General features: G+C 37.0%; 1 protein-coding gene and 1 long non-coding RNA gene across 4 annotated transcripts in view; one reads left to right on the forward strand and one right to left on the reverse strand.

Annotated features, from left to right (window-relative positions):
- FTO (FTO alpha-ketoglutarate dependent dioxygenase) overlaps positions 1–26,097 on the reverse strand; it is a 343,733-nt gene that overhangs the window by 223,897 nt on the left and 93,739 nt on the right. For both annotated transcript variants that reach the window (XM_075073784.1, XM_075073785.1), the window contains exons 4-6: positions 18,089–18,232; positions 4,833–4,912; positions 2,582–2,725 (exon numbers count right to left, since the gene is read on the reverse strand). In XM_075073784.1, coding sequence (XP_074929885.1) covers positions 2,582–2,725; positions 4,833–4,912; positions 18,089–18,232 — 368 coding nt within the window. The remainder of the gene's footprint in view (positions 1–2,581; positions 2,726–4,832; positions 4,913–18,088; positions 18,233–26,097) is intronic.
- Positions 20,996–26,097, forward strand: part of LOC116839448 (uncharacterized) — a 54,069-nt gene continuing 48,967 nt past the window's right edge. For both annotated transcript variants that reach the window (XR_004377148.2, XR_004377149.2), the window contains exon 1: positions 20,996–21,318. This is a non-coding gene — a long non-coding RNA (uncharacterized LOC116839448). The remainder of the gene's footprint in view (positions 21,319–26,097) is intronic.

Here is a 26,097-nt window from a genome sequence, read left to right on the forward strand (position 1 = left end):
TCATGATTCTTCCGATGCCTATTTCGGAGATGCCATCAAGGCAAAGTGACAATTTCAGAAAAAGTCATAGCATCTAGCAATCACCATCGAGGATAACATTTCTAAAGAACTGCATTTGTGGCAATACTTAAAAGTAAAACATGGCAGCCAGCTATTGTGAGTTGGAAGAAGTTCAAGTACCATCGTTTTCAAGGCTATCTCTGCAGCGTATACAAAAGTTACAACTTTTCTGAAGAGGCATAGATCTAGAATAGGAAGTAAGTTGCACATCAAAACAGACACAGTGGTAGAGTTGTTTGGGATCCCCACGCATGTTCACCCATATGGTGTTTTGCTTTAGCCAGCACTATAAGTCTCTCAACATTTTTTTTTAACTGAAGAGAGGAAAATTGCAGGGAAGAGGGTGTTAAGAGTTGTAGCCAAATCCTGATCCCAAAGTCAATGGCAGATCTGGCATATTCTTCACTAGATCCAGGATTTGGCTCTTTGTGTGGAAATTATTGTGCACTTTTTCTATAAATAATTTACAGTTTGAACCTACCAGTTGTATTAGACCATGAAACTACAGGACTTTATCATATAAATTGTATTAAAAAGGCATGTGGCGTTTTTTCCCCAAAAGAGAAGAATGAAAGACCTGTATTAGCCTCACAGACATTTATGGTTCCAGTTAATAGTGATACACAGCAAAGGAACGTATGTCTACCACAATGTAAACCACAGAAAACTTGCCTACTTGTGTGGTAAAAAAAGAATAATATCTGACATAGCACTTTGACATATGGAATTAATCCCTCAAATGAAGAGATGACCTTGAAAAATCAAAAGAGAGTGGATGAGTGCTTCTCTTTTCATATGGAATATAGATCCAATGTCTCTATTCAGTCAGAGTGTACAATATATATAGCCTGACCAGTGATTTCTGGGATAGTATATCCATATGCATAACAGGAAACACCACTATGTGTCACATGGCAAAATTATTCAGGTCACTGCAAACACTTGGGGTCTACTCCTCCCATGGTGTAAATCACATAGCTCTTTTGAACTCAATGGGCCTATGCTGATTTACACCAGCTGTGAATGTGGCCCCAGTTGTACAAACTGATATATGCCTAAACTTGATTAATATTTTGTAAAGGATTGCAAGTACTAGGCTGATTTAAATTATACTGGCAGCCATTTCAACCAAAATCATGGGAGCGGATCTTTCCCCACCCTCCTCTCCTCAGCTGCACCAAGAGTAAACACAGCGCAGCCAAGAAACTGACCCTCAAAGTTTTATGAAAGTTGTAGAAGTTTGTCCTGTTCCTGAATAAATATGAATTACAAAAATATTTAGAGCCATAAATGCATCCCTATACTCAAAGTGAAAATTATACTCTATACATATACAACTCTAACCCTAACCCATAGGTCAAATACTGCTCAAACTTGTACTAGTGGAAATCCAAAATAACTCTTTGGAATTTAATGACTATAACTGTGCTGGCAAGCACCAGTGAAATCAGAGAACTGGTCAAAAAAATTATACTATAGTATATTAATTAGTCAGTGTTACTCAGTTCACATATAGTGCTCACCATTTATGCTTGGTTAATCAGTAAAGGTCAACACAAGTTGTATCTAAAGATACAGCTATATCCGGATAACAAAAAAAAGTCAGATCTGTTGTTTTTAAATACCCTAGAAATTGTTGTTGACTCTACATTTTCCATGCCTCTCTCTTTTTATTTAAGTTTAAATTTAAAGAAAATTCAATTGAGCCTCTCTGGAAACACCACTGGCACCATCACAAGAAGAATGTAAGCAAATTTACCAAACGCTCTGCAAGAGCTTAATGATTGTGTCATGCTGCAACTCTTTCCTCTGACACTGAGAATTAGCAAAACAGCACTGTCCAGGATACCATGTAATTTTATATCTCAGATAAAGTTACCAGTTTCCCAATTCTTTCTGAACACTACACTAATACTTTCTGTCTAACTTGATGGACACCTTGGTCTGTTAAATGTATTTGCTTGCTAAGGGCCATTTCTGTACTGAAAACAGAGGTACATTCAGTGGGATTCCTTGAGGGCACATTGGTTCACCTGCATGGTCCTCAGCACAGGATCAGGGCCTTGATCTTATTTTCAGGAACTTGATTTCTACAGTATTTTCCTAATTACAAGCATTAAAGCAGATTCTGTGTCATCGTCCTGTCCTACATTTGTTTTGAACACAATGGGCTACTATATTAGCAGTAGAGGAACAACTCAAGAGGTTTGTAAGGGTTTCAACTTGCCCCTTTCCTTTAATTTTACCAGGGTAGAACAGCAGGGGAGAAATTAATCAAATTTGCCATAATGTAACCAATGTTCTTGCTATACCTGCTCCTTCAATTAGAAAAACAGCGTCCTCCCCCTTGTGACTTTGCATTAATCCCAACCAACACACCCAAATGCAAGAGTCAATGCAACTCAAATTTGAGATACTTACATAGGGCCAGGTCTTGCGAGTTTTTGAACACCCTGAAGCCCATTGACTGCACCACTCTCAAAGAATCAGGCTTAATGTACTGTGAAAACCTTCCCCTCACCTCGTTATGGATTTCTTCCACTTCCTTTACAACTTGGACTTCCAGTGATTTCAAAGATAAAGCCGCTGAATCAGAATCAACCTGTAAATTCTGAAGTGCAACTTCACACCGTCCAAAAATATATTCCAATGTTCCTGTTGAGCACTGTAAGAGCACAATAAAATTAAATCAGTTTACAGATCCTTTGGAAGTAATATTGTTAAGGCAAATAGAAAATAAGATTCAGTGCCCGCCACTGAAATAATCAAAATAATAAAATGAGAGAAAAAGGGGCTGCATTTCTGTGATTTAATTTTATTATGTTTTAATGCAAAATTAGAAAGCTTATAACATTTAATACATGCCAGATTGTTTGTATTCCTATTTAAAATTACTTGTATTGATACAAAAAAGTTTACATTTAAAAAACTAACTCATTAAAGATATAACAGACTGTTAAAAATACCCACAGATTTGGGGGCAGGGGGAACCCAGAAACACCATGAAACACATTTGAAATCTTAGAGATTCAAAAGCATGGCTGAAAATTCTTTTTTCTTTCTTTTTTCCTCCCTGCAGATTAGTAGTCTAGAGCATCTAACAGTTGGTCATATTTTGCCCTGCATAGGACTCTCAATGATGTGGAAGGGGAGTTTCTCATACAGCATGAAAGTAGAATTTACTCCTAAGTGTAAAGCATATAATACAGTTGCAAAGATTGATTATTCTGCCTTTACTTTGTTTTTAGGAATATAACTTCCTTCAATGCTGAAGGAAACATATAAATATCTTTCTGACACAAAATAAAAAGATAGGTCTACCTTATAATTATTTTAAGTTAAATATTTATAACATTAGCTAACTCCCTAGGAAAAACCTTGATTAAGGACTCCTAGTATCATAATTCTTTGTATTAGAATTTCCATACTATACAATGTGAGGTCACAAAGGTTTATAAAAACAAAACATAAGCTTTTAAAGTGGAAGCTTTTCAAACTGTGGACATAAGTGTGTATTTTAATATCAGAATAACAGAGTGTTGGGAGCACAAGGTTAGAGAGTTCATCTTTTCTGCTGAAGAAAAATAAAGAGCCATATGCTTCATGCATACAGGTTTATTCCAAAGCTCAGCTGTAGTCACAAGAACGTGTGTTTGTTTTGAAAAATATGTTCCTACATGACAGAAGTTAGACAGATGTGTCCTTATACCACCAAGTCCTTAATCTAATTTGGCAAAATACTATGATATAATTTTAATGTTACAATGCTCTCTTTTCTGATTTATTTATTTTTTTGCTTGTTGCCCTCATTGTTTTCTCTACACAACAGCCAAGGGGAAAAGCAAATAATAGTGAAAAAAAATTAAATACATTCCTGTTGAAATACAACACACACAGAAATACTTCATCAGCAATGCATTTTGACTTGATAAGACAAATAGTAAAATGTGATTAGTTACCTTTGAAAGAATTATTTTAAAGTGTAATCTCTTGTGATTTTTTTTTTTAAAGTATTATTTGCTTCTTCCTTTTGGTTGCTGTACAGAGAAAAATAACTATGAAAACAAGCAAAAAATAATCACAGTACGAGAGACAACTACCTCTGTTTTCTTTATAGTTAATGCAATTATGATCAATAGTCAGGAGTACTGAAAGAAGAAACAAATCTAATAAAACAGCACACATCAGCAATCTTGGAAGCACTAGGCTGAATCCTCAAAGCAATGCTCAGGCTACCTGAGAGATGCAAGAGCTTTGTGTGCTTTTTTGCTTCCACCTGCAGTTCTAGAGTAAGCCGGGGAATCCAACCTCATGGCTGTTCCACATTGCCGTGACTTGAAGTGGCATCCTAGGGCTGTTGGGATTGCTGATGTGCAGTATGTTTAGACCTCATATCCCTTCCCATCAACAGTATGCCTCTTAAGTGGAGTACAGCAAAAAAAACTATGAAAACATTTTTTATAAAAATGTGATTACATGTTTTTGCATTTCTTTAATAAGCTGCGGTACTGCAGTGTAATAGAGAAACTCTATGTGAGGTTAGGCATAAATTGCTCATAGACAAAGAAATTGCCTTTCTCCCATAAAAATCAGTAAGAGTTCTTCCAACAGTAAACGAAAAGCATAGAACATATATCGCCCACAAAAAGTCAGAGTCATCAGTAAAACCACTAATCATAGTTTAAAACAAGACTGTGTGATCCGAAATTCATTTCTGTCAGCCACTACTAATAGTGCAAATGACCAAAAAACAAATCCCCTTTCTTACTCACCTCTGCCACTCTGTGGGTAGAGCTGAAGCGCGGCTGAAAACCAGCCAGAACACAATGCTGATGTGTCATATTGAGATCATCTGAGGACAGATTATAATCAGTTTCAGTCTATGGAGAAAAATATCCTAAATACCAAATTTATTCCTACCAAATATGAATAACAGATACTATAAGGCAAGTGTTTTGAACACAATATAAGGACTTTCCTCTTTTATATCTTTTGAGCTCTTATAAAGTTTTTCATAAAGTTGTATATGTTTTTCATTTGTAGAGCTCAAGTGCTTAGCAGAAGGTAAATATTATTATCCTGTTTTTAACAAATGGAGAAACAGAGCCAGAGAGATTAACTGAAAATCTGCTGTCTGCCCTATCCACTGGACCGCACTCTCTCCCCAAATGAACAGACAAAAATAAACAAAATTGAATTTTTAAAGTGTTTCTTTAAACTGAGCTCCCTTTTCCTTATTTTCATTGCACTTAATGCACTGACTTCTTGTTTACATTAATAATTATGAAGAAGTTTAGCAAGATTCTGGAATATAATTTGAAGTGTAACTATACTTTCGAAAGTTTACACTGTAAAAATGGCAGAATGTGGTTCTGTGTTTGTAGTCTCTCAGTGCCTGAAAATGTCTCAATTATCTTTCACATTTGCTCAGTTTACAAGTAAAAGGAGAATTCCTTCCCTCCTCTCTAAAAGACAGTTCTGTAACATGAACCCAGGGACTGATAAACAAGTTGTGTTCTTTCTGGCTGATGCACTGTCATCAGTAAGAACTAGAGCTGTCTGGAACTGGAATTCCCATTCTGTGGGAAATTCCAAAATTTCTCCCCCCACGCACCCCCTTGAATAAACCTGTTTGGAAATGTAATCAAAAAGAAAAGAAACATCAAAATCTACCATGGAACAGTAATTCAAAAATTTTGTTTAAAAAAGGTCAAATTTCCATTTTGACCTTTGCTAAGCTTATCTGAGGCTTTCTGAGCTGTCTGGAGCCCCAGCAATGCAAGTAGGAAGCAGGCAGCTCAGGAACCCTGGAAACCCCAACTTCAAGGCTGTCCACCTTGAAGGCTGCTGTGGAGCTGGGAATCCCAGAAGCCCAGGCTGGTGAGGAGCCAGGAAGCTGGAAACCTGGAACCCCAGGCTCCCAAACAGCCCACCTGGTGGGTTGAGCTGGAAGGCAAGCAGGCAGGTATCCCCTGGTAGGCAAAGTTTGATCAGAATTTCACTGAAGTCATCAAGAACCCACAGAATGATCCACAGAATGTTTCCATTTTGACAAATTAGAATTTTCCAGTAGAAAAACATTCAGATGGAAAATTTCTGAGCAGCTCTGGTAATAACATTTTTCCTATTGGACTCAGAAGCAGCAATAATTTAGAACTCTTTTAAAAATGTTCTAAATCAAGTTGGCTTTGATGTTCAAGCGTCAGAAATTAGAGTCTATGGGCCTTTCGAAAATGGAATTTCAGTAGGAACTACAATGGACAGATGGATCACGCCTGATCCACTGAGATGCACTCATTCCAAGCAAGAGAGACGGCACAAAGAAGATAGTGTGAGAAAGTGAAGAAGAAAAGTGGTGAATCTGGCATCATAAATGGAATGAGGCAAGCAAGATTGATCCAGTGAGAGAAAGGGTCAGAGATAGAGCCTGGGAGATAAGAAAGAAAATTTTCAACCTGATTTGATGGGCAAGAGGAAGGCAGCAAAAGGACTGGAAGAGGGTCTGAGTGGCTGCTGGAGGGGAGCAAAATGTGTTAAAGGAGGTCAGGAATATGCAGGATACAACAGATAATATTCATATTAATAATAGAAATAATAATATTAGACAAGGGAGGAGGGTTCTGCATGCTGTGCTCAGAGTAAGAAGGTGCCATTTTTACTTCAGCTATTACTAGTAACTATTGAATTTGATCACAGTACAGGGGTCTGATTTCAGAAATGCTTAGCCTCACATACATCCTGTGCTAATAACTATTAAGCCCTTTAAAGATGTCACAGTTTGCATACCCAACAAAACTGAGGAACCTAAAATCCCAAGTCACTTTAAAAAATTTAAGTCATAGTTACTTTTTTTGACCATAACCACACTTTGTTAAACTGAATACCCTACTGTAGTTTACTGTGTGTGAAGTTTAATATGCTATTCTCTCTATTAATTAAAACAAATATGATCTGAAATCTTCACTATATTTTGTAGTAAGTCTGAAATTTTCAGATTAGCATGCACACTATGAATAATAATTCACTCGGATAAGATTTATTGGATTTATTCCACTTGCAAGAATTAGTTCTCTTCTTTCAATGGATTTTATAGGCAGTCATAAGAATTCATGCACAACAACGCGTCATCTAGCATTATAGATATTAGGAGAAAAATGCAGGTGGATGGTTTTCTCTTTTACCATTTCTGTTGCTGTATGAAACATGAAAACAGATCTCAAGAAGGGACAGATAACGAGAAAAATGCTTACATATCCCCATCCCTTATATCGCTTGCTAGTATTTGAACATTTCTCCACTGCAGAATAATGCCAAACCATCTAGGTATCACCAATAAATATATTTAAGAAATAATCCATTATGACTATTGCAGAACCATATTATACTTAGTCACTTATACATTAAACCTGTGGCCACCTAGGAATCCACAGCTGTCTTTCTACTGCAAACCATGGCCATTGAGGTCCACAAAGAGAAAGCAATACTATGATTCTGTTCCTTTTGCTACTATTTGAGTGAAGAGAGAATTTGGTACAAATGTAAATTTCTGATCATGAGAGGCTTAGGGCTGGAATAGGAGGAGTCTTACAGATCAGGACTGAGCTGCACTGGCAAGGTTATGTGGGGAAGCTTGCACAGTCTAAGGTGACCAGACAGCAAGTGTGAAAAATCGGGACGGGGGATGGGGGGTAATAGGTGCCTATGTAAGAAAAAGCTCCAAAAATCAAGACTGTCCCTATAAAATCGGGACATCTGGTCACCCTAACAGTATCTGCCTGTGTGATGCCTGCACAAAACTTCATTTCAATACTTTTTAAAACAAGAGAGAAATCACTGCTGTACAGACATATGAGAGTTAAAGGGTATCAAGCCAAATCTTGAAAACAAAAACATAGCACTAAGTATCACAGTCATCTCTATGAAGAATGATCACAAAAAGCAGATTGCTTAAGTACTTTTGTTCCATTCAGTACCAATTAATTTGGTGCAGTCTGTGTAGCAAACACAGCATTATAAGTATTACATTTTGATTTGCACCTTCATTCAAACCCTTGGCAACCCTTTCATTGTAGAGCTGTCTCTTCTTGAAATTGCTTCCAATTGTCTCTAATCCTTTATGACTTTTAGAAAGAACCCTGTAATTTTAATTTAACAGTTTATAATTCATCTAAAACTGTAATTGTATAAAAATGGTTGAAGCTTCATGGATCATATGTCTCAAAGGATATTGAAAAATACATTCTAGGCCTTAAAAGATTACTCCAAAGATTTTTTTCCCTACAATTTGAAAGAAAAAAAAATTGCTTGTTAAATGAGACATTGCCCATTTGGCGGCAGTCACTTTTAACTAACAACATTGCATACAAATTATTTTATCAGTATTAGAGGTAGATTAAAACCTGACCAACCCTGCCACGCCCACCCTAGCTTCCGTGCATACTGATGGTTCAGATAAAATACAATACATATGGATACAACACCATTTTTTAGTTTTTGGAAAATTAAATTCTATCTGACGAGATTTGCAAACCCAAACAAAGGCATCCCGCTCAACTTTAAAAACATTATATACCATATGGCTGGGGGTGGAGAGGAGGGAAACAGGTCATCAGTCCTGCAGAAAGATCTGCTTGCATAGACTTTTACTACTCACTCTACTCAGAGAGTGGTGAAGCACTGGAATGGGTTACCTAGGGAGGTGGTGGACTCTCCTTCCTTAAAGGTTTTTAAGGTCAGGCTTGACAAAGCCCTGGCTGGGATGATTTAGTTGGTGTTGGTCCTGCTTTGAGCAGGAGGTTGGATTAAATGACCTCCTGAGGCCCCTTCCAACCCTGATATTCTATGATACTGCATGAGTCCCACTTAATTTGTGTTGGATTAAGGGTCAACATGGAGCACAACTTCAGTGGGACTCCCACAGGAGTAAGGTCCATGCATGCAGATCCCTTTGCAATTTCAGAACATTAGTCAAAGTATATCAGCAACATAATGACTATGCAAAGTGAACTTTTTTCAAAGGGATGCTTTAAATTTTAATCTTAATCACCATCAACTGAATCCTAACAATGAGCTAAACACAGGCACTACACACACAAACTTTTTACATATATATGGAAGACAATGGACATAATAAACAATTTTCAGAGAAAAGAATGCTCTTTAAGTTGATAGCATTCTTTCATCAATTGCCTTTTTCATCATATATTAGCAAACAGAACCAATGGCACAGGTACTACTGCATGATATGGCCAGTATACCCTTTCTAAAGTGCCAGTGTCTGCAGAAGCTGGGAAACCCTTTTTCAATAGACTACTGCCAGTTTCTGTAGTTGTAACCTTATCTCTAAAACTTGATCAGGCATTTCTCAAGTTTGTAGTGTTCTAGAATCTCTAAACTATACCAAAATTAAGATGACAATTCATGGAATATCTGAATCACACACTTAACTTCAACATATGCTTAACTATCCTGAGTTTCCTTGAATTGGGACCTAAAAAAACTGCTTGTGTATGATAAAAACTGAAATGCCTAAATCAACTGCCCAACATTGCAAAAGGCCTTACACTCGAGAGAACAAACCAAGGAATCTAGTGTTGCTCTGTGTTGGAAGAGAACTTCCAATTTTGTATGGGGTACTATGAAAAAAAGAAGGGAAAATAATTTCATCGATATACATAACGCAACTCGAGGGAGAGTTTAGATCAAGGTGTATTGATTTCCTATTTCCTCAGCTTTCTGCTGCCTATTTCCAACATATCGTCTGCCACTTCAGAATGAAGTCCCATTATAGGACTTCTGTTTCTGGTAATTCAATGCATGATTTATTAGAAGAAATTAATCACATGCATAACTGGGTACAGGTGATCAAATCCACCTTGGAAAACAAATGTTATCAACTTGCAGTCTTTATAATCTTGAGTGGTTTCTGATGGATGGTATACGAAGATGTTTTACTTCACAGATGAAGTCTGGAAACAGCAGAAGAGCAAGTTTAACCAGGTCTTCCTATTGCCAAAAATATTTTTTTAAATAGAAGATGATACAGACTCACCTGATACAAATACCTCAGAGAGGCGCACCCAACAGCACACCACAGTTATAATATGGAACTAGAAGAAGCAAGGATTTGCTGCAAAACTGAATTGCTTTTAGTATAGACCTCTGTCGCTTGAGCTATCAGAGTAACTTGGAGCAGCAAATGTGTCATGATATCCCCTGTGTGGGCCAGTCACTGACACATACTGTGCAAGTGGGTCCTGCGAATGTTTCCTGGACTGCAGAGGAATGTTGGGACTTAGGTACCCTGGACTCCATTACAGGTTCTGAATGGAAGTATGTGCTACAGAACCTTCTGCCTCTATCCCCACTAGCCTTCCTCCTTCTGCCTTTGCCCCCAGCATGTCCCCCTCTGAGACTACTACGCCAGCCTGTCCCTTTCCCACACTACAGCCTAACCCATGTCCTCTTCTGCTCCTAGTTCCCCACACCTTCCTCTGCCCAACCACACCATACCCCAGCCCCTATCCACTCCTCTTCATTTTGAGTCAATCTGCTTCCTCCTTCTCCTCCACACTGCTTAGTAGGCACCAGCAGAGGGAACAGTCAGAACACAAGAGAAATTTCAAGAAAAGTCCTGCTCAGTCCCTGCAACTCTGAGATGGAGCATGTCCAATGCAGACAAAAAGTTCAGAGAATTTAGCAGCCAAACTCCAACACTCCTCTGGCTAAAGATGTGGAAATGACAATTTTCAGATGTTTATTACTCAGCCAAATTTGAGCAGATTTTCAAGGGGACAGCAAAAGGCACTTCTCTGACTACAGTGCAAGAGCCCTGCCAAATTTCAAGTCCCTGCTCCCAAGCACTAAGAAGCTAGAGCTTCTCAAGAAAACAGTTAAGAATTTTTTTAACATTGGTAAAATAAAATAAAATAATTCCCCTAGCCTCATTCTCTAAAGTGGCTGAACTGTTTTTGCTTTCAAAAAGAACTTCAGCCTGAGGCAGATATGAGCATGGAAAATTTCAACCAAATACTTAAAAGTTTCCCAATGTTATACGCAACGAACATCAGGTCCTATAATAGGCAACCTTACCTATAAGTGTCTCTGCCAGATCTGCCAATTATAATGGCTTTGTAAGTTTTCAGGCCTAAAAATTATCTACTCAGACACAAAGGTGAACATGAATTACTATTAAATAATTATTTCTTCAGAAATAGGTGACACAGCAATCTTTCGCCTCTCAAATTGAAAGTTATATATCTTAGAAAATTACATCTTTTGAGGGATTGACAGTTGAAATGTTCCTAGAAAAGATAGGCAAAAAGATGGCACAAGTTTACACCAAAATGGACTCAAAGAGAAAAACAATTTTTTTTCTGTTTCTGAAGTTCTCGGCTATTACATGAGAATGAGTTTGAAACAGAGTTCTTGAGGTTAACCATTCACTGTTACTACTATATTTTATATGGTGATCTTTACTTCCATAGGACATGTCTGGCTTAACTATATTTTCCAATTTTTTGGGCTATCTAAAGATAAATGGTATGTTTATGTTCTTTTTTATTTTGTTTGGTTGTTTTTTATTACAATCATGATTTGATTATCTCTGTGCTACAGCATTAGATCTGTACATATATAGCCTTTGTCAGAGAAGTGGATGGATGAGTGTGTGAATAATTGAACTGTGGCATCAATATGGTGACAAACCAATGCAGACACAGGGAACTGATGGCTGTAATTCCACATGCTACTGCTAAAGACTAGCAAAATAAACCAAATACAGGAAAGCATAACTTTTTGCCCGATCCTGTGATCACAGCTCCTACAGAGTTCAGTGAGACTTACTTGTACAAATAAGGATTACTCTAATGAGAAGGGCTGCAAGGCTGAGCTCTTGATTATTAGTACATACAATGATTCCTGGGAATAGCAATGTAATGCTTGCAGTACTAACGACAACTATCAATTTTTTGCCTTTCCTCTCGGCTTATTGTTTCTATTTAACCTCTTCAGGTAACTGTCTTTTTATCACCAATGTTGCCATGCATGATGCCTCTAATTCAAAGTGCAGGATAATTTTCAATATTCTAAATGCAAATATATCTAACAATACAAACGTGAGACGGAATTGGGCTATTTATCTTCCAAAACAAATAAATAAAATAAATATATATATCTATAAAAAAATAAAGATGTGTACTTATGCTTGTGATCATTTTAGTGTAAATACATATACAGACACAATGGAGCTAAAATGCTTAATCACGATTCTGCCATCTCTCTGGTTCCATTTGGATTTAGTCATGCGACTGAAACTAAGGAAGTGTTTTGATGACTGGTATCCCATTATAAAAATGATGGGGAGAGCAGGGATAGCTCAGTGGTCTGAGCATTGGCCTGCTAAACCCAGGGTTGTGAGTTCAATCCCTGAGGGGGCCACCTAGGGATCTGGGATAAAATCAGTACTTGGTCCTGCTAGTGAAGGCAGGGGGCTGGACCCAATGACCTTTCAAGGTCCCTTCCAGTTCTAGTCTAATCTCCAATTATTATATAGCTATGCAAAAGATAGTTTCTAAAAATAAGATACACAAGCCTTTTGCCCCCAAAACCATCTGATGCATGCATCAATAGGGATGAACAACCCTTTTGCAATGCTGTGTGTTGTGCATATCAAAAACCGGACTTGCAAAACTAGCTACAATTCACAAACTTGATTCTGTCAGCATTATCTTACACAATCCACAAGTTTGGATGGATGAGGTAATGTTACAGGAAGCAATTCTCCATAGGTCTACCCCAGGGGTCTCAAAGTCCCAGCCCATGGGCCATCTGCAGCCCAAGAACCTCCTCACTGCATCCCGCGTAGGAGAGACGCAGGCAGACACACTGCCAGCAATGTCTGCTGCAGGCGCCACCCCCCACAGCTCCCATTGGCTGGGGGAGAGGGACAGAGATACCATCACTAGTCTCTTGGCAAAGTCAGCCATGGAAGCAGCATTATTAGTTGCCAGGCAGAGTCAGCCATGGAAGCAACATCACTTGTTTCCACAATCAAAATACCGAACACAACTATCTGATGCACACCTTGCTGCAATCCTGAAGGTTTCAACTGCTCAGTGACTGAGGCCAAACAGCAAACTGACAGAACTGATGCGTTGCCAGGAGTCTGGCAAACACTGAACTCTCTGGCAGGCAAAGGACTGTATAAAGTCATATGATGATTTTATTATTTCTAAGGAATTTAAAATAAAAAATACAATATAAAAAAGTTTTTCTTTTCTGAACACCATCTTCAGTGACATTATGGGCCTACTGGGAGGATTTGAGGATTGGCACTGGTCCTAAGGTAAATTGAGTTTGAGACCCCTGGTCTACCCCTTCACACACAGCTTCATCCCTGCATTTCAAAAATAGAGATACAAACGTACAGGTAGCATACTATGGGGCTGTTACAGCAATGTTGAGGGAGTGACCCCACACAAGTGCGGTTTCCTCCCCCCCAAGAAATTATAGGCAAAAGAACCATCTTCTAATTTTTTCATCACCTTCATGGAGAAAAAAATGGAATATAATAACTGGCCCTAATCAGGGAATATTTGTAGTATTTAAACAAAAAAAGTATGTGTAAAGAAAACACAGACTGGATTAAAAGATTGAACTGAACAATGTGTCAGGGATTTGCCAAACTATATGATCAAAGTTTCATAACAACAAATAAATTTCTGGGGCTAACAGTCTTAATAATCATGGGGGGAAGGAATTTAGATCAAACATGGAGTCAAGAGAGCAAACAATAAAGTTAAAAAAAACATATTCAAGATGCTAAAGAGCAAAGAAGGTTCAAGTTAATATATGGAAGTACAGGCACATTAACTGGCTCAAAATAGTTTAATGAGCCACTACATACATGTGGAAATGTTTCCATTAAAGGAATATCTCCAACCACAGCCCACCCCCGCAACGTGTGTGCCTAAATTCTGGTTAATGAAAATAATTTTTGATGCTCCTTGAACTATAATTTGTTCAGGAAAAAAAGACACCAAGTTCATCTTCAAGCTGCTTTAAACCCTTAACCTTCAAGCAACATTTGATCGATGGGAAACAGCTGTGGAAAAGTAAATCTTCCCCCTTTGAAAAAGCCCAGAGTGTATTTTGGTTAAGTATGTTTTGAAGTCATGGTAGGAAAATTAGTGAAAATTGTAAATCTATTTGCAAATCTGGTCATGTCTAACTCTAAGTTTAGAGGAAAGATTCCAATTTAATAGTAAGACCATGACAACCCTAGTTAAGCATGCTCTCGACCACAGCAGCTGGGGCTCTTCGCTCACCTCCACGTGCTGTGGATTTATTACATGCACCTAACACGTTTTATATTAGACACCCCTTGACTGTGTACTTGAGACAGCAGTGTTCAGTATGTGTTTCCTCTACAGACCAATATATTATTCTAAATTGAGCTAAACTGTTTCCGTTTCATAAGTGCTATAAAGTTCAGATTCCAGTTATCAGGCAGCAGGTTTGCAGGCCCTCTGCCGGGCTATTTTTCATGTGAGAAAAATAACAAAGATTATTAAAAAAAAGGGTAATGTCATATTAAAGTTAATTTTTCCCCCCTTAAATCAAAAGTTCTTTTTGATATTGTGATAGCATATCTTAAAATAGACAAATTTGAACACCTGATGTTTGGCACATAATATGCAGTTCAAGACATTACTTAATACAGCAGCATATTTCAACTGAAGATAAGAGCTGAGAAAGCAAGTGTAAAGCTAACCTTAGATATTGCATTTTTAAACACAATTCTTCTCAAAGTAACAAAGAATCATATCATAGAAGCGCCTGTGAGCAGGACACACCCTTAAGAATATTTTTTTTTTTGAAGGGCAAAAAAATTCATCCACTTTTTCCTGTTCTTTGAAACACTATTAAAAAAATACAATTTATAATACTATATCTCTCAAAAATAAATGCAGAGGTTCATGGAAACAACACATTTGAATTGTATTTATTTTGTGCTAAGATGGCCACAACCAAAGTACATAACTTTCCAACAAAAACGTTATAATTAACGAGTCTCTACTTCTAATGGAGGTTGTATAAATTAGAGTGTTGACTCAGCCATCTGTTGGCTTTTATTAATAATAAAAATAATGTGTATTTTGAGAAGTTATCATTAAAAATGTCAGTATTTATCAAATGTTCACACAATGGTATTGATGAAGAGATTGTGCTACTTCCTGTACATACATAAGCAAAGGAAACAGCGTATCTCAGATACCACTGTGCAATAACTGTTGATAAATGCTGGCTTTTAAATAATTAACAGCACACTGATTCTGACATCTTTTCTCATAACACCTATGTAAAGTAAACATATTATTTTACAAATGGAAAAACTGAGGCACAGAGAGCTGAAGCGATTTACCGCCATCACATGAGTCAAAGACAGAGTCAGGAAGAGTATCCAGAAGTTATGACTGTCATTCCCCCTATTGTAACCATTAAACATGCTGCCCTCACCCTACATCAGCATCTACTAGCTGATTCCCAAAGTCACACTGGTACAAGTCTGGATGGTACGAATTCCAGATGGATCAAACAGCATGTTCCCTAACTGTTTCCATTGTTTTTGCAGCCATGATGGAGGAGGTACCACAGAAGAATGCGTATAATGCAGAAATACAGGATAAATTAACTAATATTTGGTCATTTGCAATCATGCTACCTCTTATATAATGTTCCCATATTTTAAATCTCCAAATATATTGAATCACACCTTGTGTCATTCCACATATGTATCTGCTCTTAAAATAGTGTGCTTGCAAACCAACAACATGAAGAAGATATAAAACAACCCAATGCTAATATAGGTCCCTTAATTACAGGTTACTACCAGCTGTATTAAGTCACTCATTTCAGCTCATAAAACAGATATGATTTAGTCAGAAAGTTTCGTTTCTAGGATGGACCCTTCTATACTATTACTGCTGTTAAATTCAAATAATAGATGTTTTTGTTAATCCTGCTAAAAGGTAACTGTGATTTAGAAACCTAGAAGAGAATATCTAACACCTGCTCTACAGAATCCCAAACAGTAGTTTTCTATGAAGAATTAATAGGAAAGAGTGATTTATACACCATAACTGGAATATGTTTAATATGTCCTCTGTTTCCACCTAAACATGATCAGGATGTTGTTAGGTGTTAAATAAAACAAAATTTTTGACTCGTCCTTTATATAGCATTTCCAGCAGTACCTGAGCTGGAAGTTAACTCCTATCAGGGGAATAAAGAATGTCCTTACCATTTGAAAGTTTAGCCAGCTATAAATTACTGTACTAGAATAAACAGTACTAAAATCACTGATGATGAACATCCATTCCACAATTTGTCTTCTGAATCAGCTGGCCAACAAGGCTGATTAGGCACAAACTTTACAGTCAATAAGAATTAGATGAATCTGTCCATCTGATGTTAGAACAGCTATTGCACAAAAATGGATTACAAACTCTTACAAAGGGAATTATTAACTGCCACATAACCTTCACTTTGATTTAAAAAAAATCTCTCTCTCTTCAGATTGCCAGCCCACATCCTAACGAAAGAAGAAAAGTCAGACGCATCTTCTATATCACAGTATTCCAGGATTTCACACAATTCCGTATCTTAATCTGTCAGGTGCTCAAGTCTGAAAGTGTTTAAAAGCACAATGACCACACTCTGCTTTTAGTTACACATATGTCACACTGTTGACCCCAGAGCAGTGTAACTCAGAGCAGAACAAGGTACAAGACATTAGCAGGCACTCTGAAAAAAAAATCACCGGTAGTAACTAAGTTGTTCAGTTTTACCTGATAGACAGTGGGGAAAAGAGAAAAGGAAAGCTACCCCAATAAGTAAGCAGGTAGGAGGAACTGCTTTGTGGAAGTACCTTGGCCCTCTACATACCAGAAGTGCATGAACTGGGAGTGTCAACAAGGGTGAACAACGGTGAACAACCAATACAGGCAACCACTGCAGTGTCACAATGATTGTCTGAGTTTTAGGTCACATGGCTCATGGTGTGATGCAGATGCGGTTTATTCACAAGGAGATTTAATTAGGAGGAAATGCCTATCCAGAATGAACCTACCTATGTTTCCTGACTTGCTGCCTTGTAGTATTAACAGCAGTGTTGGACTTCAGCTGCCAGAACCGGTGGGCCTGATTTAATTCTCTTGTCCCCCAAACAAGAGATGCATCCAGGCTCCTTCTTGGAATAGAACAGCTCAATTCTACAGCATAATTCCAACACTGGCGGAGGGTATTCTTGAATACACACTGGTCAAAGTATAACAGAATGAGAGAAAGGCTCATACTTAAAGCATGTGACCAACACACCATCAGAAAACAGTGCAAAGAAGTACTAAGAAAAGCTCACCCTGAGCCAAGGAGTCAGAAATATAAAAGACAACAGCAATATACACAACTTGTTTTTATCGCTATATATATGGAAACTTTAAAAACAAATGAAATACATATAGTCCATCTTCACTCAAAACTGCACAGTCAGAGAGATTTTGTAATAAGACAATGAAATAGATGGCTATTGTTCCCCAGGACAAATGTGTCTTGAAAGGAGGAAGAGGAAGCTTCAATTAAAAATAAGGAATAAACATCTCAGCTTCTCATACCAATAGTTAATCCTGCAAAGTACAAGCTGAAGGAATTTTCCTATTGTGCTGAAGCTAACCTCAATTGCAATCTGAGCATCAGATAGGGAAAGGCTTAACAGGTAAACTTCACTGTGCACCACTAACAAGAAAGAAAACAAGAAAAATATGAAGAAAACAGTCTCCAAAGACAAAACAAAAAACAAAAAAAATCCCCAAACATTACAAAGTAATTACACATTCTGGCAAGATCCTCAGCTGTTGTAAGTCACTCCCATCCCACTGACATCAATGGAGCTAAGATAATTTACTCCAGTTGATGGTCTGCTCTCTATTTTCAACAGAAACATTTGCATTCCTAAGCTTTTGAAAATTACCCAGCATAAAATAGCAGTCTCCTGGGTGAAGGGGTATTGCCAGTCCAGGTGTCTTTATGTCCCATGCTACCTTCAGGCCTACATGCCAATCAGCTGGGTCTCTCCCTTCCACATCCTGTTCATTAACTTTGTCACTTTCAGAACCTAAAAAAAAGAAAAGAAAAGAGAAATAAAAAAAAGAAAAAGGCAAAGAAATGAGGCAGGATAAGAGCCACACAATACAAAGAAGAATTTAGTAGAGCAAACCCAAGTACGTCAGGTATGGTCATAAGCCACTGAGCCTAATTTTCCATTGCCCTGCACCTCATGGAGTCACCGATGTCAATGGAAAGTGAGTATAAAATGGCTGTAAAACACTACTAACCCAAAATGAGGCACAAGGCGATAGAGAATCAGGACCATAAAAGTCTGGCACCATATCTAAAATTAACTACAGTTCTGCGATGTTTGGATCTGAGGTTTTGAGGTGGGTCTTTTTGTTTGCTTGTTTTTTAAATATAGATTATTAAAACTATAGTAATATGCTTACCAATATTAGAGCGGAACGATGATACCACATATGTAAAAAGAAACAAATTCTAAGATAACTTTGAGCCAAGGATTTCAAAGCACTTAAAAACAATTAAACTTATTTACGTGTTATTAGTTCTAATTTTACCAAAGCATAAACTGAGGTTCAGTAAAGTTCAAGTGACTTCTATAAAGCCACGCAGAAAATCAGGAGAGTTGAAGAGATAATCCTGGAATCCTATCTTGCATCTTCTTCTCATATTACTAGACTACTCAAACATGTTAGAGATGGCAACAGCCAGTGAAGATTCTGTTCAATCTAATCTTCATTTGGTGTCTTATCATTAAACAACATGAATGTGATAAACTAGGAGAAAAATAATAACCTGGTGCAATGAAAAAATATTTGGCGCTCAATCTCTCAACTAAAACTATTTTCAGAGGCTGAGTACAATGCAGTATTAAGTGAAAGATACAGTCTACATTTATAATAAGATATGTGGAAACTATGCTGTAATAGTTTAATGGCTAATGTAACAGAGCATTTTGTTGGGGGAGGAGTAGCTATTAATGAACAACTGGTACTCAACTACCATCAATGGCTAATAATAATAAACAATTGTATGTTGCCTAATTTTTAAAGAATCAATAATTACCGACTGGTTGAATATACCTATTTCACTGCCATGACAAATACACATTAATGTTCTAATTTTTGTAGACTTTAAGCTTAAATTATTTTTAGAACATAAATATTAGAAAAAAGATTTATAACTTTCATTATTCTACACACACTTACAGAGTAGCGTTGACCTCATGCCTTCAGAATATTCAAGTCATTCATCACAGGTGGCTACTACAGTGTTTACTTAGTTGGGGGAAGGCATAATAGTTAATAAAATTCTAATAATTTTCCAGGTGATTTAAAATTTTGCTTAAATTCTGGAACCATGAAGAAAAAAAAGTAAATATCCCAGAGCCCCAAAGCTGACGTCCTTGTTTACTCAGGCAAAACTCGTATTATAAGATCAGCCCCACAATACTGCCCCTCACTATTGTTCTTCTCATCCTGCTAAAGCTTTGTCTCAGGATCAGTGCACAGCTCTAGGCCGTTCCATCAAGGAGCACACAAATGAGAAAATAACAGCTAGCAAATACTCTGAGAAAAATCAATACTAAAGTCTTTCAGGGGCTTTCATATTTTCTGCCTTGTTCAAATAAATCGTAACTTAATTTAAGAAAAAATGCTTTCTGAAAACTGCAAATAGGATGGCTTTCAAGGCATTTTTAATGCAATACATCATGGATATTATAAAAAGAGGTAACCTTTGTGGGTTAACTCTGTCTGTTATGCTGCTTTCCCATTCACTTTGGCAGCAGCACTGTTCACAATATGGCACCAATAAAATATAGAACTACAATCAGAGACAGCAATTTCAATCAAAGTTTCCTGGGGTCTCCTCATAAATCCAGCACCTTTGGAATGCGCTCGTTAAAATGACTTAGTTTTTTGCAGTTTGATAAAATTTTTATTGCTTAAGTACAGAGTTCAAATGTAGCTCACAGACTCCCTTTCCCTATGTTCCCAATGAATGCACCTAATAATTATCTGCAGCAGTTGAAACTTATTACTCTTACCATGTTATTCTAGAAACAAATGGAAGCAAGCTGCTACTTGCTTCTATCAGTTATGCCAAAGTGATTTTAAAAGAAGGCTTCTCATTATTTGTGGCATATCCCTACGTTAGCTGGCAAAACTTTTACGTACGGAAAAGTATAATAAAACCCTATTGTCACTCAAGCAGCAATGAGGCCATATATTTGTTTAGACAAGTATAGTTCCGGTTTCAGTTAAAACATTTGGATGTTTCAAGTTCTACAACTAAACTATAGGTATTGTAATCGTATGGGTCTTGCATATACACAGCATCTTTAATACAAATAGATCTTAAAGAGATTTGTTTACTTTGGAACAAATTATACAGAAATTGCCAAATTTGGCAGTACTTAATAAAACAAAGCAAAACTTCCATTGATCTGCTCAATAAAGGACTGCAGAATCTGACCCTCAGGTATTAATTTGCTCACATCCAAAATGAAATGTTGCCATTATGTAACAAGCTTACAGCAACATTCCTCAACAGTTTGGACACACAGTACAGACCCAACCGTAATTAAAGAGGAAGTTGTGATAGAGAGAACATAGTAACTGAAGTAGAATTTGGCCAGAACACCAGGTTTGATGTCCCAGTCCAGGATTTCAGAAGTATTCTGAATCCCAGAATCTTGAACCTGCGTGTCACAGCTTGCCCAGAGCAAAGCAGTTCATGCAAGGAGCTCCTTCCTTGTCCTTCAACAGTTAATTAAAGTTCGACTCAAATATTGGCCACCTGAATCTTTGAACCTCAGAACAAAATAACCAGTTTGTCACATTGCTTCAGGTGAAGGTACAGAGGATGGCTAGGCCCTGATCAGGATCTGGGGTTCTGGGTTAGGACCAAGGGAACTCCTCTCCTGTCCAGCTTCACCTAGCACTCACAATGGTGACGTCCAGAGTAGAGGACCTTTCTTAAAAATAAAAGACACCCCACCAGCAGCCCTCCCGCTCTCAAAGGTACTCAGGAATCAAACCATATTGCATACGTTAAATTGGACTCAGAAATCAACTGGAAGTCGTGACAGATCATGCAACACTCTGAATGAGAAGCCCCATTCAACAGGTGGGTAGTTTTATTCTTCACTATCTGAAGTTTCAGTGGTTGTGGTAAAGGATAGCCCCATATACAGCATATTAAATAACCCAATCTGGACATCACAAAACAAGTATTTCTGTGGTTTGCATCCCAGCCAAAAACTCTTTATAGTTCAAGATTCTTTATAGCTCAACTGATCTAACTTGGACTGTGACTTCCATCACAGGCGCTCTAATCATCTTTTTAAAAAATGATTCTCTAAAAACAATATACTGGTATTAACAAGGGTGTCATTTGAATTTTCAGTTCCAACTGGGATTTACATATACAAAATTCAATGGATTTCCTGAAACTGCATTCTTATCAATTTGTCCCTTCAAGAGAAGTCACAATTTTCTCCCAACAGTTAGTGTCTGAACATATCAGGAACATAAACACTGAATTTGGGGAACTTCTTTCATCTCTAAATTGATGCGGGAGAGAAATCTTATTGATATAAACAGTGATGCTGGTGAGAAAAAAAGACTGACAGCTTTAATTCAAATAAAGATTTAATATTAACATTATGAAGAGCTGCTATTAACTTAACTTTTCACAAGTACATCATTGTTATAGACAGTTATTAACTTGTTGAAAAGCACTCAACAATTGCCCTAAACCTACCTGAGAAAATGATCTCTAGCTGGTTACCGAGTAATGACCAACTTCTAGCAATTATTGCACAATTATACAATTCTCATACAGAAATGCGCATGTGGCTACATATTCAGTACCAGGCAGTGAGGAAATATTTTTATATGTGGTATTTCTTTCCACAGTCAGTATCTAGAACATATTATTGATGTTAGAAACCACTGACGATAACTGCTTTTATGTTGTACAAATTAATTATTCAGTGTCCATTAAATAGCAAATAGAGGAGATTATTGGTCAATTATAAATCTTTAGGATCATTCCAATTGTTAATTATTATTATTAACCACTGAGGAAGTGGTCAATGTTGAATCTCAGTTTCTTTCCCCACTATTGTAGAAATGATGGGGCAGCTATTAAGTTTAGCAAAGAGATGTTTCTTTTAAAAACATGAAAAGCACAAATTTTACTTTATGAAAGTAAAAAATAATGGTTGCTTCAAAATAAGTCTTTACTGCAGTTAACCATTGGTTTTGTTAAACTGGTAAACATTAACCTGTAAGCTAACAGATCCAGCCATTTATTACTCTTAAGAGATTTACAGAGCAAGCATCTCTTATAGGGCAACAAGCCAAACAAAATACAGTAAAATATACAGAGGAAAACTGTTTCTTCAACCTCTAAACCAGCCTGTGAAAATCCCACATAAGTGAAGACAGTGAATTAGGGTCATTGCTTGATTTTCCATGAGAGAAGGGTTAGACTCCTTGGCCTAGAGGACCAATGTGGGCCTAAAGGAAAAACCTCCTTGCAAAGCACACTCTTTTCTTGGGTTGTTTGTTTAACTACAATTATTTCAGGCAGGTCCATAATGAATATATGGCCCACACCAACTTTTCTACAGAGCCAAAGAAAAATGAGTAAGTCTTGTTCATTATATTAATGCTCCCATGCGACGGGAGCTCAGGATAGCATCTTTTTGGTAGACTAAACACTATACTCCTGTTATAGAGTTTGTTGAAACTCAGAATTCCTGTTTCACAGGAAATTCCAAAAAGTCTAAAAAAATCCATTCCAATTTATAAATTTCCTGCTGAATAGGAATTCCAGAAAAAATATTTTGAAAAATTGAAAATTTTGTTTTGAAATTTGACAGTTTTTTATTTTTATATTATTTTAATGTAATTTATAATATTTTGAATGTAAAATTAGTTTTATATTAAATTATATTATTCTTCAATTTGTTAACAACTGCTACTCCAATCAGCAGAGTAAAATATTTTGTTGTTGTTATGAAACTATTAGACCTGTTGAATAAGAAAATAAGATAAATACTCATTATTAATTGAAGTAGCAGCTATTTTTAATATCCTTGTGTTAGCCTGGAATTATTTTTCTAGGATATTAAAACCAGCTGCTACTCTCATTAATAGTGACCAAAGCACCAAACTATTCATTATAACATCAAATAAGAGATACTTTGAACAAGAAAATAAGATAGTATAGTGAGCATTTTAATTAGAGTAGCAGATGTTTTAATAATTTTAAAAATAAGATAGTATAGTGGAGCATTTTAATTAGAGTAGCAGATGTTTTAATAATTTTAAAAATAAAGTTTATTAAAATATATAGTTATATTATATACCTCTAAAGCATTACACACAAATTTAAATTTCATTTAAAATAAAAAGCTAGGTGAGCCAGGCAGCCCAGGGAGCTGAGCAGCTAACTCCCTCCTTCTCAGGGCCAACCCGCTGGTGAGCAGCCAGGAGCCTAGAAGCCCTGGCTTGGCAGCAACCTGCCAACTGGTTTGCTGAAGAGCTGGGATCCTGGCGTAGCATCAGAAACCAGCCTAGTTCCAGTTAGAATTTCAACAAATTCAATAAGTTCCGGTGGAATGTTTCAATTCTGTTGAATCAGCATTTCCTGGTGGAAAACTCTTACATCAGAAAACTTCCAAACAGCTCTACTCTGTTAGATGTAGCTTTCACCTTTTTTAGTAAATACACACCAAACACTAGCTGGGACAATCAGGTTTGTAACCAGTAAAATGAAAATTGGTTTTAAATACTGATAAGGAATACTGACATACAATGGGGCAGCTTCTGTTTAGGAGATTGAGAATGGGAATACAGTCAGGAAATGTGGTCTATTCACGAACCTTCCACTGACTTACTGTGTGACCATCATCAAGTTATTTCTTCACCTTTCAGTATTTCAGTTACCACATCTGTACAATAGAGATGGTAATACTTGCCAACTACAGCAAATTGCTGAAATCTACAAATGAAAAGTGCTATAGAATTGTGAAGTATTGTCTTATTAACATTGAAAGACTTATAAAAAATTTTCACTGCTCACAACTGCCAGCAGTTGAAAACTATAACTAGAAAAATTACAGAAACAGTTCTTTTAAGTTGTCTGATATCTTTTGGACAATGAGAGCTTCTTGGATGGAGGAGTGGAAAATAAATGTACATATTCAGCATTAATTGACAATGTTATTTGCTGCTTATTCAACCTTTTAAGAGTAGTAACTGTTTTTAAAAGTTTACCCATTTCCTTGGATTTATGAAATTAAATGCTTGGGCTATTCCTGTATATTACGTAGCTTTACTGCAGGGAAATTCAATAAGACCACTGACAAACTGTACTTAGTAAATATGGACAGGGAGAAACTTTTGTAACAGTGTAATGCTATCACATACCAGTGCAGTAAAGGTCACTTTATGCAAGGTATTAAGTGCCTCCTTGCAGTTGCTGAGTGCCCTCAACTCCCACTGAAGTCACTGAAAATAGTGGTGTTTGGCACCTATCAGGAAGTGCTCAGCACCTTGCAGAATCAGGTTCCAGTTTAGTAACATTTCCTTCTTTAAAAAAATACATATATATAGCTTAACTGGAGACAATATGCAGAAGGACAAGAATGAATAGATAGATAGATAGATAGATAGATCGATAGATAGATAGATCGATCATTCTTATCCTTCTGCATATTGTCTCCAGTTAAGCTATACTCCTTAGATTTCCAGGTCCTGCCAAGAGATCATTATTAATAGATGTGTCAAAGTCAAGCTTTGAGATGCACTGGAGAAGAAAATGTACAAACTTCAGATCTGAAGTGATCTTCCCATTTTTAAAAAGTAAAATGATAAAATGGTTGGTATGGTCATGAAAATGGCTGATATTTGGAAGTTTTCACCTTTACTTTAATGATTTTTAATTCTAAGCAGAGCCTTTCTTTTATACAGCTCACATTTTTTAAAAAAGTAATCATATTCTCACACAATGGTTACTTAAAACCAACAAAGTGTGTACTAACATTCTATATTACACTAAAAAACTGATAAAAAGAATAAAGAGTCTGTATTCAACTGAGGAACTCTTTTGTATTCTAACCATACCTCGGTTTAGCCTTTGTAGTGGTTTTAAAAAAATGGGATGATTTTACTTATCCTATGTGCTGCACTCTGTGTAGGCACCATTGGGGAAAATAAGAATCCAGAGGCAGCTTTTAATTACAAAGAAATGCAAGATCTTTTTTTTTTTATGGTTAACTCAAATATGGCTGAATATAAAGGGCCTAGTTTTCTCATCCACTTCCACAAGTAGGTTTACATTAACGTAGAGGATGTTTCATGTGTTATGAGAGTGCATGAACACCTCCGCTTTGCCTCATGCTTGTGGTTCTCTTATTTAAATGGGTGTGTTTGTAACAACTCAATATAATCTCAATAGGGAGTGTTAATTTACTGGACATTTAAGTATACGGCATGGGTGGCCAAACTTACTGCTAATCTTCAGAAATTTGAGAGCTGGGGTGCACCTGCTGGGGCTTGGTGCTTTAGCTGAAGCCTCGGGCCCCCGCAGGTATGCCCCGCCAGCCTGAAGCTGCAAGATCCCCCGCTACCACACTGGGCAGAAGTCCCAGCCCACACACCGCCACAGGATAGAAAGCTTTAAACTAGATATTTGGGGGAGATGGTTGGGAGATGTCCAGGTAATCTCCTCGCTGGAATTTAACATTGAGAGGGAAGAAAACGAAGTAAGAAAGGATACAGCCATGGGTATGAGAATGGACATAAGGACGAAGGGTAGTGTAGATACCAGTCTAATAGGTGATACTGGTGGTAGAATATCTGTGCCTAATTGGGTAAAGAATGTCAGTGAAGC

The sequence above is a fragment of the Chelonoidis abingdonii genome, chromosome 19, assembly GCF_003597395.2.
Source record: "Chelonoidis abingdonii isolate Lonesome George chromosome 19, CheloAbing_2.0, whole genome shotgun sequence".
NCBI classification, from domain to species: domain Eukaryota; kingdom Metazoa; phylum Chordata; order Testudines; family Testudinidae; genus Chelonoidis; species Chelonoidis abingdonii.